The 19,706-nt window shown below is 35.2% G+C and overlaps 2 protein-coding genes across 10 annotated transcripts in view; one reads left to right on the top strand and one right to left on the bottom strand.

Annotated features, from left to right (window-relative positions):
- Positions 1-495: 495 nt before the first annotated feature.
- TMED5 (transmembrane p24 trafficking protein 5) lies at positions 496-16,789 on the bottom strand. 3 transcript variants are annotated; one of them, XM_089919536.1, is made up of 5 exons: positions 16,336-16,450; positions 15,913-16,032; positions 10,898-10,995; positions 5,771-5,954; positions 496-3,432 (listed from the first exon to the last, which is right to left on the bottom strand). In XM_089919536.1, exons 2-5 carry the CDS (start codon positions 15,958-15,960, stop codon positions 3,214-3,216), a joined length of 549 nt encoding a protein of 182 aa, XP_089775662.1. In that variant the 5' UTR covers positions 15,961-16,032; positions 16,336-16,450; the 3' UTR covers positions 496-3,213. The 3 variants fall into 3 exon arrangements, with proteins under 3 accessions (XP_089775662.1, XP_022408992.1, XP_022408993.1); XM_022553285.3 differs by lacking the exon at positions 15,913-16,032 and adding an exon at positions 3,819-3,871 and having other exon boundaries at positions 3,263-3,434; positions 16,336-16,789; XM_022553284.3 differs by lacking the exon at positions 15,913-16,032 and having other exon boundaries at positions 16,336-16,781.
- A 229-nt stretch (positions 16,790-17,018) lies between these two features.
- The window catches only part of CCDC18 (coiled-coil domain containing 18), a 165,163-nt gene continuing 162,475 nt past the window's right edge, over positions 17,019-19,706 (top strand). For 6 of the 7 annotated variants that reach the window (XM_089919455.1, XM_089919450.1, XM_089919464.1 and 3 more), the window contains exon 1: positions 17,019-18,192. The gene's annotated coding sequence lies outside the window, so the exon portion shown is untranslated. The remainder of the gene's footprint in view (positions 18,193-19,706) is intronic. The other variant, XM_089919445.1, reaches the window with a different exon arrangement.

Raw genomic sequence — 19,706 nt, 5'->3', positions numbered from 1 at the left:
AAGCACTAGACTCTCTTAATGCTCTTTTAACTGAGTTTTAAGATGTTACTTAAAATACCTATACAAATGAAATAGGTTCAAAGGAGTTTTGATTTCCCAAGTTCACCCAGTTAGCAAATGGTCCAAGGATAATGTGGACACCAGAATCCCAAATTGCGTGGGTGAAAAATTAAGATTCTGGAGCCAAATTCCAGTCCTAAACAATCAATTTCTTCAGTGGGGTAGAAGACTGGAACAAGCTTATTTAGCTTATTTAGCATCCCAGACTTTCAGAACTGATGATCTTTGCCGCTGTATTTTGAGCACCTTTTAGTTACAATGCATGTTTGGGCAACAGAAGAATAAGTACATATATAAACAGAAGTCTAATGCAGGGTAGATGATACACAATAAAAAGTGCAGAGACGTAGGGGTTTTCAAATGGAGGGGAGAGCACACTTGGTTAAGATGAAATCAATGAAGGCTTTAAGGATTAGACAGCATTTACAATGAATGGTAGATAAATAAGACATTCTTTGATTGTAATTTTTATTATATATACTCAGCACAGTATTCAATGCTTATTTAATATGGCTGTGTCTGTTCATAATTATAAAGCAATTTGAGCAACACTGTGCATTATTACACTTCAACTGAAAAACCATTACATGCTGAACCAATATCTTTGAAAATTTCAGATAAAGAATTTTCTTTGGGAAGGCACAGAATTATAGGTACTCAATTATTGTCAATTTTAGGACATAATAATACTTAAGAAGGATAAACATACATAGCATAAAATTACATTTCAGTTTATCATTTATTTCAGTGCTATTTCAACCACTTATCCTCTATATCTTGACATTCACATGAAAGAATAGCAATCATTAATGATCCAAATGCAAATCATAGTGAAACTCTAGGCCTCAGTTAAATATTGTAGTATTTTAAAAGTTTATATGATTAAAAACTGAAGACAAAATAAGCTGTTAAGTGATAAATAGCTTACTCAGTTTTAGCATAATTTTAATGTCAAAACAATACTGACATTAAAAAAACCATATGAGGCAGATAAACAGTATTCCTTTAGAAATATTAAAGAATTTAGTACAAATGTGCTTACAGATTTTACTTTTTGGTTAATACAGGTAACATGCTTCTTAAATAATCTCTTCTTTTCACTTTGTCTATAAAAATAAAATTGTCCTCAATATTCTTAAATTCTTTGTTTTCTAAATAAGGCCATTATTATACAGTAAGTTACTGAATCAATGGTTTAAAATCAGTGACACAAATCATATGTAGAAGGTGATGTACCAAATTTATTGTTAGGTAAAGAATCAGTACAGTACAGTAACCAGCTATACGTAAGAGGTAGAATTCTTAATCACAGTTTTATAGAAAAGATGCAGTAGTTTATATCTGTACTGTTTTATTAGCTATAGTACTTTAAGTTTGCTTCTTATTATGAGTGTATCAGAAGGGGAAAAAGGAGGGCTCTTCATAGGCAAAAATCTTATTGGCCCTTGTTTTGCATGTGTTATAGGGGCTACTCCTGGACACTTAGGAGCATTTTCTTGACCAATTAAGGTAATAATACCTTATCTCATTTTTAAAAAGCTTCAGAGTTGGGAAATCTAAACTTCTTTTCTGAAGAAGAATAGAGGGAAATATATAAGAAGGAGGGAAATATCTCTTTTTGTACCACTCTTGAGTGTAAATTATAGATGAAAGCATTCTCTCTGGATATCATTATTGCTTATTAAGAATTCCAACAGTACTAACCCACAGAGGTTGTTCTACACTCAAGTTTATAAGTTGATTGTTTCTAACTTGAACAATATTACAAATGGGTATAACCTAAAAATTCTATTTAATTCATTAAATTATTAGTACTTGAGTAAGACAGGATGGCAGAGACTATAGGGTTATTCACATATTGAGTGTTTAAACTTCTGTGGGTTTCCAATCCTTATCTGAATGTCAAATAAAGTGATCAGAAAGGTCACTTTATGAAAGTTGTAATAAAGTTGTAATAAAAATAAAATTTATACCCAGTAGGGCTTATGTTTTGTAAAATGTGCCTGAATACTTATAAATGATAATTCAAAACAGAATAAAACAATTGTAAAAAAATAAAACCCAGTTTCTTCCAGTTAACTGGAAATTAATCTCATAATTTATATTAGGATTGAGTCATTATGAGCCAATCAGATTCCAAATACTTTATTTATAGTTTAAGTGAACTTTATTTTGATAGGATATTCTCTAAATTCTTTTATATTGAGTTTATTCTTATCTTACTGATTTTGAGAACACAAAAGTGATATTTACTTACATTAGGTCCAGATCCTTTTAGCAATATTTCCTTCACAACTGCTGGTATTAATGTATTATCCAAGTCAGTAAACACATTAAAACTAACATAACACTGTTGATAATATAAAAATAAAATGATTTTCCCTCACATTTAATTTTAAAATCTATATTTTGGTTAAGGATTAGACAGAATGTATTCCTATAGAGACTGGGAGCAATCTCTATTCTTCAAAGAGAAAATCTGTCCTAATTTTAATAAGTATGACTTAGCATTTTTAAGAATTATTCAAAATGTCAGCTTTTGGGAATGTAAGCTAGGTATATAAAACTATTTGCTATTAAAATGAAATATATTTGGTTATAAAAATCCCACATATCTGTTTTTCACAGCTATGCTTCTATTTACATTTAGGAGATACATATGTAAAAAGAGAAAAGTTGAGTCTTTGTCTTCTAAAGATATCCATGATTAGGTAATTCTCAGATGATTTATAACTTAATATATTGAAAAACTTCTACAGTTAATTTGTAATTGCCACATTTACAAAGAAACTTCTGGGTAACAATCTTTTAAAAACATAGTTCAGTGTTACATTTAGGCCCCAAGTTCATTTATTTAAATCACCTATGACATTTGCAAAATTTTTTCAAACGTAGGAAACTGCTGTTATTAATATGGCTTCATTCATTTATACCTGCAAGATACTTGTTATACACTTAAGTACAACTGGAACAATAAGATTACTTGCACAGATGAAAGTGAAGCCTTTCCTTTCACGTTAAAATTAATATTTATTTCACACTATGGTAATGCCTGAAAACGTTTTGCAAACAACTATTAATGGTCTTGACTGTAACAGTTGATTGTATTTTTCTGCCCCTTTTTTTGAATGTTAAGTACTCTACTTTGGAGTTTTAAGTTCTACTTTTCCTCTTATCTTCAAATAGACTCTTAAGCATATATACTTGAATGGCTGACACTACCACCATTACTACTAAATTAACCATAGACCAGAAATTTACTCTATCAAAGTTGCTTTCTTGTATGTTTCGATCACGAGCTTCAAATGCTCTAAGCAGAGTTTGGATATGACCACTTTTGCTTAGTCTGGACTTGATACTGTTGATGGACTCCTGGAGATAAAAAAAAAAATTTATTGTAAAAGAATGCTCAGTAATTTTAAGTTAATTTAAAAATGTGCTTCACAGTACTCTTACTAGTTTAATATCCAAACACAATTTTAATTAAGGGGTGGGTACTACTTAGATTACCTAAAGATCTTCATTATATAAAGCTTATGTAATAGTTCTCATGATGTATTTAAATTATTGTCTATAATTAGTTATTTTAAAAATGAACAAAGCTACTGTGAATTGAAAATAATGTGAAAATACATTTGAGTGCTATAGTGCCAGTAATTTTATATACATTATCTTCTTAGCCCTAACAACCATAAAAAATATAATCTGTTTTTAATACAAAAATGTTCCAAGATCTCATTCATAAAACAAGCTTATCAAGATGCATTCTAAGTTGCACATCTTCTGAAAAAACTATTTTTATAGTAGGGTCCTGGTGAGAAGTGATTTAAAAACTATAAAAGGTTTACATGAATATAAAGTAAAGTTGAGATTCGAAATTCAAAAAGTATTGATGGCAAAAATAAGAAAATACTAGGAACAGATTTTCCTGGATAGTCACCTTGCTTAAAATCCTCATTTAAATGCAAAAAAATACTCAAAATTGCAGACTGCTCTGCTAAACCTACAAAACTACAAAATATAATAGTTATCATATGGGCACATTTGTAAAGCAATGGTATATTTTCCAGAAAAATATGGGATTCAGATCCCCAAATAAAAAGACCATCCATAGTTCTTTTCAATATCATGATGATGATAGTCAAGTATAAAATTATTTATTCAAGTTTGCTGTTGTGATAAAAATTTTGGGGTGGGGGGAGTAAACGAAAAATCTCCTGAAAGACATTTTATTTTTTTTCAAAAAAGACCAAGTATTTTAAGCCATATTTAAATCTGAACTTTCTGGTCATTTTGTTTAATTGTGAATGAAGTCAATCTCTTGAGAATGCAGTGAAGTACTAACAAAATTTACAACTACTTCTAGTTTGCTCTTGTTGGCAATATAAATTTAAAATGGGAGAATATATTAATATGATTGAGATTTAAAAAATGAGTGGGAAGAAGACTGGACTAGTCGTGAAACTATGGATACATCATTTCCATTTTAAGCCAGTTCCTTACTTATAAAATGGAATGAAAGGGGAAAGGGAGTTTGGAGCTGGACTAATGATAACTAAGTCTTCTTCTAGTTCTAAAATTCAACTAAGTTTAGTATACATATGAAATGATGAGATCAAAAATTTTCATGGTAAAAATTCATGCCAATTAAGCTTAATCCTTTGTTTGTATTCACAGTGACACCAATGGAGAAGGTAAGAAAACTAGTATTTATTGTGTGCCAGACTCTGTTTAAAGCATTTATATACATGCCATATCACATTTCATCCTCACAACAACTCGAGGTATTATCCCTGAGGATAATAGGAAACCAAGGCTCAGAGAGCTCAGTCACTAAGGAATTACACATATGATATGATCATTTAATTTTCTGACTTCTTAAGCTAACTGATCTACAGTATGTCTCATAATTTGATAGTTGCTTTCCTAAGAAACCTCAAAGTGATCAAAATATATTATTAAAAAAAAGTTCAGGTTATAAGAGTATTAGAGGTTATATAGTTTCAAACATGGAATAATCACATTATTTCTCCAGTAGAAAGTTCTATAACACAGGTATATACACTATTTATAAATATCACTGAGAATTCTATCATTGTATTACATCTAGCTATGGCCGAAGGGTAATAATCTTTCTCCCCATCACTGGCAGTACTATTATTAGCAAGTAGGTTCTTATACATGCACGTTTCATTATGCATGTTTATGATAAATAGCGCATAAAGCAATTCAAGCCAAGAAGCCATAATCTAAAAGCTTTTACTCCTAAGTGTAGTGCTAGTTTCTGCTAAGTAATGTTAACAGTGTTCCCCAAATTAAGTAATATCAAATTTCATATTATAAAAACTATGGTGTGGGAAAAAATGCCTGTACATCTTAAGTGTTTACAAATTACTCAGTTTTATTATATGTGCAAGTGTTCTGCAGATCATTATTACAGTCTTCTGTTTGTGAACATTCTAAGGGAGTTCTGCAGTTAAGAGTCTGTATCCAAATTCTAGTTCTCTCTCTCTCTGGTTCTGTGACAGAGACGTTACAAAATATCCCTAATCCATAATTTTCCTCATTGGAAAGATGGAGATAATAATCCTCATAGAATTAAGCAAGCATTAGGTGAGATAATGCAAATAAAATGCCTAGCTCAGTGCCTATCGCATACTAAGGTCTCTAGATGTTAGTAATTTTTATTATTTTATTAAACCATACTGACCAGAATGTCTTCCAGTTTCATATCCAACATATCTGTGCCAGTAATGTATTTCTTCCAGTCCTCTTGTTCTTGCTCCTGTTCTCCCATATTATCCAGGATTAATTCAAAGAAAATCACCTTCTCAGAAATGGTGCTGAATGTATTATCAAAGCAGAACATGTAGTCACCGCCTTCAGTCTCTATCCTGTATGAAAAAGAGGACATGTCTTCAGTTATCTGTACTTCAATCTGGGATCAAAGGAAAAACTACTGTAAAAGAGAAGGAATAACATGGTTTATAATAATTGGACAGGTTACTGATGGAAAGACTTCCTTAGTATTGAAAGACAATTTAAAATTTCTTGGGAAACCAGCAATCTGGAAATATATATTCAAGTACTTGCAACTTAGATGTGCTTGGCATTTACTCAGTAAATTGGGCAAATGAGCTTGACCTAACTTTTGGAAGAAAACAGGATTAAAAACCTAGATACATGATACCTCACAATGAACCTTAATATTTATACATTATTAAAAGTAATCTATAATGAGTTCAATTCATATGGAAATATCACTACAAACCTCCCCTTTGAGATTAATCTGTAAAGTGAGTTTTGCTTTGTTTTCAAAAGCAGTGATGGGCTGTCCTAAATGCTTTCTTCTAGGCCCCTTTGGATTAAGTACATCTTTGTAATAGTTTACAAAAATTAGGGATGAGTTCAGTGTCCAAGAACCAGAGTTTTACTCGCAGTGGCACTACCTTTACTGAATAAGTGCCACTCATAACAACTTATGATCTTGTCTTCACATTCAGGATAATTGACCTGGGCCGAGTTAATTTAGCAAAATAGCTTTCTAATAATATTTTTGTGGAGAGAAACTTTAACAAACAAAATATTGCACAGGCTAATGACATTTACTACTGCTGGCCACAAAAAACAAAGTTCAACCTGTGTTTTAGTTTTCGTTGTAACTATTCACGAAGGTTGGTCTAAATGATTTTGAACTTTGCTTATCTCCAATATGCTAGGTCGCTTAAATTTGGGGGCAGCTTATATTATTTACTACAACCTTCTGAACAACATGTGAGTCTCATCTTTTAAGCCAATCTCCATCCTTTTTTTCCCCTTATTTCTGACTTAACTGTTGTGTTTAAGCATAAGAGATAACTACTCAGCAATGTGATTTGATTTTAGCATATATACGATAAATAAAAATAGCCAATACTTGTATACCTCTTCATAATTTACATAATGCTTTGACACATTTTATTTCTTTTAATCCTTATCATCATATTTGAAAGTAGGCATAATCGACCTTTTCAAGGTGAGTAAAAGGTTCACATAGATTAAGATACTTGCCCATGATCACACAGCCTGTTATAGGCATACATGAAGCTTGGATATCTGACTCTCAAGTTAATTGATCTTTCTACAGTACTGCTCAGAGCCTGTCTGTATTCTTTGCAGTCTCCTCAATCATGACAAACCTTTGTCTTTTGAGGATTCATTTAACTTTTGAAAGGAGCCTGAAGCAAACACTGGTATGGATACAGGGGGAACAATATTAAAAGCAACAAAAAAAAATAAAATGTTGTGACCATTATGTAATATGACCTAGATGTGGGGCACTTCCTGAGGAAAACTTTCCAGTGTATTCTGATGAATGGCATCACTGATACAGTAAGCGTATAACCACCAAATGTGACTATTCACTTAGACTATGCATTCTCGATGAGGGGATACTGCCCCCTAGGGGTGAAAACTGGTTCAAGATGGGCAAAAAAAAAAAAAAGCTGTAATAGTATTGTGGCCCTCCAAAGCTAAATCCTATGACAACATCTTATTCCTTAGTATTTAATTTTCTCTCATGGGGTTGTCTTGGGCATATCACAAGCAGCATGAGCTCATGGAAGACACACACAATGTGTCCAGGAACACTGCTACAAAATGCTAGCAAATAGCTGTGATTGGAGGACGTTTGATTGGTTGATTGCTTGATCTAGAAGTCACAGGGCAAGAGGTGGCCTACACATGCCTAATGATACCGGTCGCTCCCTTGTGGATGTGTATGTTTGATCTTCAATTTTTGAGGTGCCTTGCATTATTTTCTATAGCCTTGTGTGATCTTCATCTTCAAAGCCAATCTTGTTTTTCTTCCCCCTATTTGTGACTTACTGTTTTTGTTTAAGCATAAGAGATAACTAATGAGCGATGTGATTGGATTTTAGCATATATACTATAAATAAAAATAGTCAACACTTGTATATTCCTTCATAATTTACACAATGCTTTCATACATTTTATCTCTTAATCTTTGCATTTTTGGGGGAAGATTTGAATAAAACTAGTTTATATTTTATTATTTAATTTTACAAAGGTTATTCAACCCATCATCAATTATGCCAAACACTGGGGAAAAAAGTCAATAATATCTGAATGACCACTGAGTAGCTACAGTTATTTTCCCACATCAAACAAAAGTTAAAAGTTAAGGTCACTAAAAGTACTTTTTAAGAAGTTAATGTAATTTTTTTAATCATTCTACTTTTCTTGAAAAATATTTGGAATGATTTTAAAAATTTTAATTACATTGCTATTATGTATATAAACTGCTAATTTGCATGTGTAGTGGACACAATGTATGATAAATTATATTAAAAGTTATTCAGAAAATATAAAGTTAAATTTAATGTTAATAACTTTTTAATCTAACTTTTAATTTTGTTTAGTCTTAATTTTATTTAACCCAACTTTATTTAGTCATTCTTAACCCTGAATTGGATAAAAAGGGTAAGCTTTGTACCTATTCTTTTTATATATAAAGCACAGATATACATAGAGTTAAAAAAAAAAAGGGGGCATGTAGTATATCTTCGGTATTAAAATTTCATGGCGGATGATGAGGAAAAAAATGCCTAAAAAAGGTTGTATGGGGACAGGGGTAAAAATGAAAAAAAATTGAGAAGCACTGACTCAGATGTATGAGCTTCAACATGTGTATACAAAAAAAAGATGTTTATTACTTTATAGTCATTCCTAAATTAATTTCTAAATTTGTGTTGACTACCTTTAGTATAAAGGAATATTATTACTACAAACGATATAAAATATTATCCAAATAAAAGCATATAGAGTAAATTTTCCTTTCAAGTAGAAAAAGAATTAGCATAAGTAGTCCAAAATTTATAAGTTATGGTATGAGTTAAGGTAATATTAACTCAGTGGTCTAGAAAAATGCTTTTATATATGACAGTACTGGACAAATAGGTATTAAGCAGTTTAAGGCTCTGTCTGGAGACATTTTTACTAACCCTGACTTCTGGAAGGATAGCATTTGTTTTAAAGATTTAATTTAAGAAAAAAACTGTTTTGGTGGTATAACTGAGATTTTAGTTGCCTTTAAAAAGTTAATATAGCTAAAGATAAATTTTTGTTTAAATCTAATTTTTAGAAAGTAGATTTGTAAATCTGGTGTAGTGATTAGGAGTGAATTGGACTGACTGGTCTTAAATCCTGGCTTTGCTGTTCATTAGCTGTGTAACCTTCAGCAACGTACTTAACTGCTCTATGCCTCAATTTCTTCATTGGTAAGATGATAATAATATCATGTACCTCATAGGACTGTGGGGAAGGAAGAATAAAAAAAAAATTAATACATGTAAAGTGCATATTAGAACTGTGACCTGGCACATCAAAAGAACTCAATAAATGTGAACTCTTATAAACTCTTTCTTTTCTCCCAATGGTTTAATGAGAGGTAATTCTATGCAAGAAAGCAATAAGATACCTTTTTTCCCCTAACAGTTAATTTTAGTTTATCTCTAAATGAAAGCAGAAAATTGGAGAGAAATGAAAACTGACAGAAATTCTATACATTTTCTATATTCTGAAATTTAAAAGTGAACTACATTTTTAGTTCTTGTTCATACACCTATCAAAGAGAAAGCATAGTTAATTCTGGTATATCAATCTTAACTGACTTTTTAAATTACCACTTCTGATTTTATTTATCAATAGTTTATGCAAATTTTTTTTAGACCTCTGTATAGGTAAGACCATTTTCAAAAGCACTTAAAAAATTATGGTTGAAACATTTTCCCCACCTTGTTCACTCATACATGTATTCAGTATTTACTGAGTATCAATTACATGGCAGGTACTTTGGTTAACAAAGGCCAATGATTATAAATAGCTAGTACTTACATAGTGCTATGTGCCAGAGATGTTCTAAGCATTGTATGGTAGAAAGCAAGAATTTGGGTTCATCCTGCCTCCTCCTCTTAATAAATGTGTATCCCTGCAGACTTACTTAATTTCCCTGAGCCTCCTTGTCTGTAAAATGGGAATTGGGGAATCAAAGAATCTATCTCTCACAGTGGGTTGGAATGATTAATTTAGAAGCATCTAAAATACAAAGTCTAGTTTATGGCAAATATTAAACATTCTATATTTGATCTTATTCCTATATACTCACAGTTTAAACACGATAACAATACTGAGTAAACAAAGTGCTGCAGTAAAATAATATAATGAAATAAGGAAACACCAGTGAGATATGAAAAAAGAAATGAGATATAAGAGATACAATATATGGGCTTTTATCAAACTCTAAACTCAGAGTTATAAAAAGTATTTTATTTCTATATGGTTTCCTATGGTCAGATCTTTTACTTTCAGATCTTCTAATTATCTAAAAAGAATGAGGTTCGAGTAAAATAAAAATTTACACAAACACAAAGATGTATTACTGTACTGTTGTTTTAAGAAAACAATGGGCAAAAATGATATAGCCAGTAGTTCAAGAAACTTTAAGATATATACTTGGAACAGTAACTTATAGTTAAAATAGAAAAAGCCTGTGCTAGCCAGAAGGGCAGGTTTAAAATGCCACAATAGATTGAATGCAGTACCTATGGTATACTCATTAACCAAAGCAAAAAAAAAAACTTAGTCAAGATCAAAAGAAAATGCCTAAACAGAAAGATGAGATTAATGGATGACATTTTAGTTTAAGATAGATCACTAACAAGGACTGTTTAAAATGTTCATATGGAATCATTTAATGCTAACGTTTAGTATCAAACGTGCTAATTTTCCTGTGCCCACTGGTATTCAGATCAAGGAACCCAACTAAGAGATTACTTACGTGTGAACTCCATCTGATTTTCTTTGTTCAAAAACTAAGGTTCTTCCTTTTGGAGAGGCAAGATGGAAATCAATATCTAATCCTGCTCCATCTAAAACCTGTAGGAAGGCATAGAAGAGAAGAGCACATTTTACAAATTCTAAAAATAAAAAGCTATATTAAGTAGATCATATGATGAAAAGATTTCATTTCTAAACCTAGAGGGGTAAGAAAGTGAAAAGACTCATGTTAGGGCTAAAAAGGAGCAGAAAGACCATTTGGTTCAATTCCATTCATTTTTGGAACTTGTCCCTTTCTTGGTAATTCCTGTTGCCATCACTTAAGTTTAGGTCTTACGGGTATTACTGAAATAATCTTCTTAAAACAGATGCCCTGTAGAGTAGAAACACAGAAGGTAGTTCAATTGGTATACCCTTTTCCTTGGGCAATTTAGGGCTTGCTATGTAACTTTTCTGAGTTTGTTTCCTCCTCAATAAAATAATAACTAGCTACTTCTTAGCCTGGAACTCAAGGCCTCTATGATCTGATTCCAACTGACTTTTTCAAGCAATACCTATTATTTCCCAATATGAACTATATATTCCAAGCAGGCCATTTACTTATTGGCCAAAGAATAAGTACAGGAAACAGGAAAGTACCTGTTCCTTTACAATCTCAAAATGTCCCGATGATGATGATGATGATGATGATGATGATGATGGCAGCTAACAATTACATTTTATGCCACACATTGTTTTAAGTGCTTTATGTGGATTTACTCCTCACAACAACTCTAAAAGGAAGGTTCTATTATTTTCATTTTAGCCTAAAAAAACAAAACAACCCCCCCCCCCAAAAAAAAAACCCACAGAAAACAGACGCAGAGAAGGTTGCCTAAGGTGATATGGTAAATAACTGGCATGGTCAAAATTTGAACTCAGCAATCTGCCTTCAGAGGCTACTCTTTTTCTTGTATAACTCCATTTTATTTTTCTTGGTGGCTTTAATGGAATGATAGATTACCTATTCTTGTGCTGTACTTACTGATCAACAGAACTGGTTTCAAATGGCTAGCTAAATATACATAGTTCTTTTTCTTCTTTAAATCCCAATGAAATGAAGAAAACATAATGATATAAATAATCTATAACAACACTGGAAATCTAGGAAAGCTGTTAAAGGATTTGAAGAGTAAGGAATTTCTGGAAGATATTCCACTGAGCAAAGAATACATCTAGCTACCAATATCTATCAATCTCAAAATTCTCAAAACAGACTAGAGAGACACCAAATATTTGTTGAAACTGATGCCCTCTCTTTCATGTTATTGGTTTTTCTCAGAGGATCAAATTCTGAAAAAATAATGTAAACAGTCTTAAAAATATGTTTTCTCAGATAAATGTAATATACATCCTCAGAGAAATTCAAGAATGTAAAAATCTACAGAAAATGAAGATGCTGATATGAAAAAGTTCTTAGAAAAACCAAAAATGTGATTGCCCAAATAAAGCTTTAGCGAATGTAATGACAGCAGAATGGGCATGGATGGAGACTAAAAATCAGAGAACTAAAAGGAGCCAAAGGAATTCTCACAACAAGGTGAAAAAGTATAGATGAAAAGTATGAGGGAAATGGTAAGAACTTTATGAAGGACAGAGCTAAAGATTTCAAATACCCACCTAATAAAGCATTTCAAAAAGAGAGAACCAAGAGAAATGGAGAGGAAGTTATCAAATAAGAGAATAAAAAGTTCTGCTCCAAAAGATAAAAATCTTTAGACTGCAAGAGTCTAATAGATGTGAAGCAGGATAAATGAAAAAAGATCCAAAAATCCTAGTGACTTTTCCAAAGGATTTAAAAAGAACCTAGAAACTTCCAAAGAGTAGTAGTAGAGAACTACAAAATAACAAGAACTGGGATGGCATCAGCATTCTTGCATATATACACTAGATGTAAAAAAACACAAGGGAGCCATGTCTTCAATTTTTCCAAGTAAAAAAATTATATTTACTGAAGAGAAAGCAAAAGGTAAAGCCATTTTCAGATATCCAAGGATTCAAAGCGTTCTGAAAGAATTACTCAAGGTTCTCCTCCAAAAACCAAAAACCATATCATTAAATCAAAAAGTAAGTAATGTGACAAAACTAAGCAAAGACTTCAGTAAAACAAAAGATATTATTGGTAGTGACTGTCAGGCTTAATGAAATCATTAAAAATGGTATTTAAAAATACAGAAGCTGGGCTTCCCTGGTGGCGCAGTGGTTAGGAGTCCGCCTGCCGATGCAGGGGACGCGGGTTCGTGCCCCGGTCCGGGAAGATCCCACGTGCAGCGGAGCGGCTGGGCCCGTGAGCCATGGCCGCTGAGCCTGGGCGTCCGGAGCCTGTGCTCCGCAATGGAAGAGGCCACAACAGTGAGAGGCCCGCGTACCACAAAAATAAATAAATAAATAAATAAAAATACAGAAGCTAATTTTAAAATATACAAAATATCTATCTAAAATATAAAATAAAACAATACCATAAATCTAAAACTAAACTTCCCATTGACTTCAATGGATCATGATGGACGAGTCCCACTTTCACCTTTCTGTCATAGTCTTCCAGTCCCTCAAAGGTGTTCTTCAGTCTTCTTCCTCAAAGCCTTGGATTGCCACATGCTGTTCTTTTTATCCATCACCTTGTTCCACCCCCTTATCCCTAGTAAGCCTGATTCTTCTACAGATCTGAACTCCACTTCTTCTGGGATGTCTTCTCTCAATTCCCACTGTGAAATCAAGTCCTTCTATTAAACACTCTCATAGCTTATGCACTTCACTTCATAGCACTTATTAGAGTTCTAATATCACACTTATTTGTGTAATAATTTGATTAATGTCTATCCCCTTAACTAGACTGCATGAGTGCACGGACTATATTTTTACTCACCATTGTATCTGTAGTATCTAGCATAAAGCTTACACAAATTAAGCACTCAACGATTTAAAAATTTAAATGAATGATCTATTCTATTCATAAGATATATATATTGACACTTCAAAATTTCAAGAACTTAATATATTGTGGGGCTGGTCAATTATCCTAATTGTGTCCTCTTAAACCCAAAATGTGTGAAACGGTTAAAATTTTTCGATATGTCACAGTAAGCCAAGAGCAATGTCTAGAAAGTCTGTTCCCTGACATTTTAAAAACTAAGACAAAACCCAGTAGCTTGTAGTTATTGGAAAGTTAATCACAGAGTTGGAAAATGCAGACAAAGGGTTGAAGATGATCTCTACCCTTTAAACCCTTCTAACATTGTCTAGGACTACAGACATTTAATGATTTTACTTCTTTCCTCAATCAAAACAAATTGTTTAGGCAGAATGCTTTAGGGGAATAGTCCCTTTGAGTGATTAAAGATGCAAAGTATAAAGCTAAGCCATACCACCTATATAACTCTAGAAGTGTAAACGTAAAAAAACTAACATATATTGAACATTTACTATGTGTCAGGGATGGTATATGAACACTTATTAACTAATTATTTCAAATCAACTCTTACTATTATTTTCTCTATTTTAAAAGTATGGGGTTAAGTAACTTGCTCAAGATCACACAGGTAGTAAGTGCCAGAGTCAGGATTTCAGCCCAGGCATTTTTTTCCTACAGTTGGAGCTCTCAATCATAAGAGGTCAGTAGTTTAAAATAGATTTCTTTCCTAATACCTCAGTAAATACTGATGAATTTTGAACAATAAAAATTGTTTTCTTATCTAGACTATTTCTCTAACCCCATTTGGTTTCCTTACCTCTAATTTTGCCCTCTTTAAATCCATCTTCCACACTGTAAAACATTTTTGACAGTTACCACACTACTTAATCTTCAATGGCCCTTATACAGACAAAGGTCAGAGCTACTCAGCATGGCACACAAGCTAAGATTCATGATCCACGATCCAGCCTCCTGACCTCTCCAACCTCTTTCTTCTACTCCCACCCTAGACTTTATAGTCTTAAAGGTCCATCGAAAACTCAGCACTTCTAGCGTCCATTACATATTGCCCACTGCTAGAACACTAACACTATGCATTTTCAGAACTGTCTATTCATTCTGATCCTTTTCCTGAAATGCCCCTTCTTCCTGGCATTCCTGTTTCACCTAAGCATCTTTCTAGATTCCAATTTATTTTCTCCAGGAATTCTTTTCTGATACCCCAGAGAAGAAGCCCTCCTCCAACAGCATCTAACCATACTTTATTGAAATTAGTTGTTTATGAGCCAGTAACCTTTAAATATTAAGATCCTTGAAAAGCGTTCTTTCTGTTGTATGTCCCTTCCCCCGTGTCCTTGTCTCTACTTCTCCATTACTGGCACATGGTAACTTCAGTAAATGAACTTTTGAACTGGACTGGAAATCAAGAAATGCTGAGCTCCTGCCTCAGTGTTGCTCATTAACTGTGTGACTTTAGATACTTTACTCTTTATGCTTATCCTATGCATCTATAAATAATCTAATTCTAAAGTTCCTTCAGAGGAAAATTCTAAATAACTTTATTTTGCTCTATATGTGACAGTACCTGTTATTGAAAAAGATTCTCTACATCAATTATAAAAAATTAACATCTGATTAAAAATTAGGTAACTTGTAAAAAAATTGAGAGATGAACCACACCAAGGCATCTTTTTTTTTTCCCAGTGCTACTTAGAAACATCGAAATTTGCTGTATTGGAGCTTACAAGACTTCTTCTAAGAAATTACCCTCTACCAGAATGACCACATAAATTAAGGCAATTCCCTATAATATTACGCAGGTACTAAAAAGAAAACAATGATATGGGAGAAATGCTTAGAATGCTGAACGAAAGATTACAAAGTTTTAATATACAGTTAGATCTTATTTGGTTTTTAAATAAGGGGTATATAGCTGAGAAGGAAATGTACCATTAAACACATCAATAGCCCCTTTCAAAATATTCCGAAATAGGATTTAGTGATAATCACATGGTCACAGTTCAAAAATCCTTAACTGAAGCAATGACAGTACAGATTTACAATACCGGAATTGAGTGAGGGTGGTGGGGGTGATTAACGCCAAGTGTCATCATCTCGTCCAATGATTAAGGAGAACGTGTATTAGGCCTGTATTGTGAAATTCCCAGTATTGAAGCGGGTACTGGCTAGAAAAGACACAGGTGAATTATGAAACAAAGAGAAAAACCACCGACATCACCAGAGCTGGCCTCTTTCCGACCGGAGGAAAGGGGAGGGGTGGGGGTAGTCAATTCCAGGTCCCGCCTAACTTCTCGGTCCCCAACCCCGGGGAGAGCCTCGCCTCGCGTGCTGGCGCGGAGCTGGCCTCTTCCGGGCAGCCCTCGCCTCTTCAGCACCCCGGTCGTCCACAAGAAGTTTCTAAGCCGGTGAGAGGGCGACGACGTGCAGCTAGGCTAAAGGAAGGAGGCTGGCTCAACCTCTGCACTTACTTGGTACTCGATCTCCAGCGAGGCCTTCAGGGGCATGGGCTGGTAGAAACACTCCTTCTGGCCGGCCGGAAGAGTGAACGTGAAGTCGCTGTCTAAGGAGGGCGTGAAGCCGGCCGCCCCAGGTAGCAGCTGAGAGGCCAAGAGGACCACCGGGAAGGACAGCCAGATCTTGTCGCCCATCCCTGCCTGGGCGATCTCGGGCTGGAAAAGGCGTGGGAGGCGTGGGTTATAGGCGCCTATGCTCCGCTTTTCCTCCCTGGACTCCTCGTGGTTGGCAGGGAAACCTGGAGCCTGAAGAAACTCCAGGTGAAGGCCGGGGCGGAGGGGCGTTTCTCAGAAGGGAAAACGCCGGCCTACAAAGGGTAGGGACTGAGGGCGGAGCCAGCAGTCCTTTTCCACACCCTCCCGGGTCTTGGCTCCCTCAGGCCCCGCGTGAGCGCGCCCGCTCGATACCCAGACGGCCGCAGCTTCTCATGGCGTCCCTCACACCAATGGGCGTCTTGGCGGTAATTGTGGGAAATGTAGTTCCGGGTGGGCAGGCTCGGACGCGCTCGCAGACCACAATCCCCAACAGGCCCCGCGCGTCCGGCGTCGCTTCACGCAGAGTCTTCGCGGGGGGCGGGGCTGCGGCGGGGCGGGGCGTCCCCAACGGCTCCCGCGGCGGTTTGACCTCGGGCCAGCTGGGGTTCGCTAGTTTCCTGCGTGGTGTGTCTGGGGTTCCACGCTTGGGGTCCGGCAGAGGGTCCGAAGTTTCCGAACGCAGCGGAGATCGCGGCGTGCGCCGTCGTCGGTGGGTCTCTCTCACAACTATGACTTCGGTGGTGAGCGACTGCCCCTGGAGGGTGGAAACCCGCCTACCTGAAGGAGTTTTGTTCCTTTCCCTGTCGGTACGCTCGGATGCGTTTCGTCTGGTCCTCGCCCTCGCTGCGCACGCTGCTCTGCAGGGTTGTATTTTAGTTGACGAAAAATCGGAAAGGAAGCTGTCATGTTTTCCTCCACTTCTTCCAGATGAACGAAGGGCCAATTCTGTCAAATTGAGCGTTCTTGGTACAAGACAATACTATATAAAGCCATGACCTCCTTCCAAAATGAGGAATACTTTTCGACTACAGCCCATCTTTTTACATACAGGAAGTATAATGAACACTTGTTTTTCGGTGTGATGGGTGTGCGTGTGTATACCTACAAAAGCATTGTTACTAGGGCCAAAAGAAGGCAGGGCCTGTCTGTAGCCGAATGTGCTTTTCCACGTATGTACAGGCAATGAAGCTAGACTTCATAACTACTGTCAGTTGAAGGGAGGAGGAATCTTTATTTTATTTATTTATTTATTTATTTATTTAAAATAAATGGCCGCACCGCATGGCAGGCGGGTATCGCTGACAGGTATCCATCCTGCGCCCCGTGCAGTGGAAACGCAGAGTCTTAATCACTGGACTGCCGGGGAAGTCCCAGGAATCTTTTTTTAAAGATAATAAATGGCCTACTAGGAAAATGAAAATATGTTTGCATAGCAAACGTTTTCATTGATACTTCAGAAGGGTTAGAGAATTCTTACATGAAAATATACAGAAGATGTTGGACATAAAGCTGATTTAGTCGAAACAATGTCGAATGGCATTTTAGAATTTGCCTAAATGTTCGTAACCCTTTTTTCTTTCACCATCCTGTAGGGAACTAGAGATGTTGCAAAGAAAGCAGAATGGGGACCTTAACCATTGACTTGTGTTTGGGAGAGTCTTCTTATTTAAGCAGAAGCAAATTTGTGGAAACAAAAGAGGAAAGAGGATAGAAACATTTTCTCTACTAAGATTCCATAGCATCTCATTTAATTTCCTGCCAGTTTCTTCCAATAAGGTGAGAGTTTTCTTTTTAATCTTCCTCCCTACATCTGAGAAATTTTGAGTGTGGAATGAATTTGTCATATTATTTTAGCTAGATGAGGGGAAGGAAGGGCAGTTTAGTAATCATTTATTCACTGAAAATATTGAGTTTCACTAAGTGCCTTATAGTCCCGAATATAATACACAGGACTCCTAACCTTTAGGAGCTTGAGATGTGGTCAGAATTCTAGAAGGGTGATGAAAGAGATGCTACAATGACAAAGGTAAATAGTATCTGAAAGAGGAATGTAATTTTAAGATTATGCAAGAAGATGTATAGGAGTAGTAAAGATTATAAAGCCTTCATCTTAATTGTATTATTAATTCATGATAATTATGTATATTAATTAACAGTAAAAGGCGGTACTTTATCATGATTTTTTATGTGCAAAGCTACTTAGTAGAGAATTTCACAACCCTTGAGATACCGATCAGTTGAAGAGACAAAAGCTTTTCTTCATATACTTCTGTGAGTTAACCTGCTAAATGTCATTTTGATCTCTGTGGTTGTGATGTGAATGTGAGTGTGTGGTTTTAAATTTTATAACCATGGCGAATGGGAGATGGGGATAAGCTTTCTGTGGTAATAAATTACCTTTAAGAAAATATGAGGCCTTCCCTGGTGGTGCAGTGGTTAAGAATCCGCCTGCCAATGCAGGGGACACGGGTTCAAGCCCTGGTCCGGGAAGATCCCACATGCCACGGAGCAGCTAAGCCCGTGTGCCACAGCTACTGAGCCTGTGTGCCACAACTACTGAGCCCGTGAGCCACAACTACTGAGCCCATGTGCCACAACTACTAAAGCCCGTGCGCCTAGAGCCCATGCTCTGTTACAAGAGAAGCCACTGCAATGAGAAGCCTGTGCACCGCAATGAAGGGTAGCCCCCGCTTGCTGCAACTAGAGAAAGCCCATGCAGCAACAAAGACCCAACGCAGCCAAAAAAAAAAGAAAATATGAATGACTGTAATGATACCAGTTTTGTCAGATGTTCACAGCTGTAACATGATTATGTAAGTTTGAACACTTCATATTGAAAATCTATAATAAATAAGAAAACTACAGTGTGACATAATTGAAAGATCTTTGGATCCTGATGACCTAGGTTCAAATATTGGTTCCACCATTTACAGTTTGTGTGACCTTGAGCAAGTTATTTGTCTCATTCTTAGTTTCTTCATCTTTAACATGGAATAAAAACACTTAGTCTACACAATTGTTAGAAGATTAAAGATGCTTAGAAAAGGGGAACTTTAATAACTAGTCCCTGGCTATAATGAAAAATTGATTCACTGAAATTCTGTTGAACTTTCCATTATAGCTTAACACGCTGAGAAATTCATTGTTGCTGGGTGTTTTGTTTCATTTTGCTTTGTTTTAAATTAACCATGAAAGATTTCACAACATTTGAAATAGAAAAATAATGAGTTAAAATTTACTTAGTGTGAGAGTATTTTGACTGACACCACAGATTCTTTCAGGCAAGGTAT

The sequence above is a fragment of the Delphinapterus leucas genome, chromosome 1 (assembly GCF_059928025.1).
Source record: "Delphinapterus leucas isolate spDelLeu-1000000601 "Yukka" chromosome 1, BTC_Dleu_Yukka2, whole genome shotgun sequence".
Classification (NCBI taxonomy): domain Eukaryota; kingdom Metazoa; phylum Chordata; class Mammalia; order Artiodactyla; family Monodontidae; genus Delphinapterus; species Delphinapterus leucas.
Note: the sequence above shows the minus strand (reverse complement) of the source record. Positions and strands in the feature narration are given on the sequence as shown.

Bases quoted from the DNA above. Each gene is read 5' to 3' on its own strand.
- TMED5 (XM_022553284.3), bottom strand. From the start codon at position 16,515: ATGGGCGACAAGATCTGGCTGTCCTTCCCGGTGGTCCTCTTGGCCTCT. The intron at 10,996-16,335 runs GTAAGTGCAGAG...GCCTTCCTACAG, and splicing joins CGCTGGAGATCGAGTACCAA to GTTTTAGATGGAGCAGGATT. The intron at 5,955-10,897 runs GTAAGTAATCTC...TTTTTCATACAG, and splicing joins AAATCAGATGGAGTTCACAC to GATAGAGACTGAAGGCGGTG.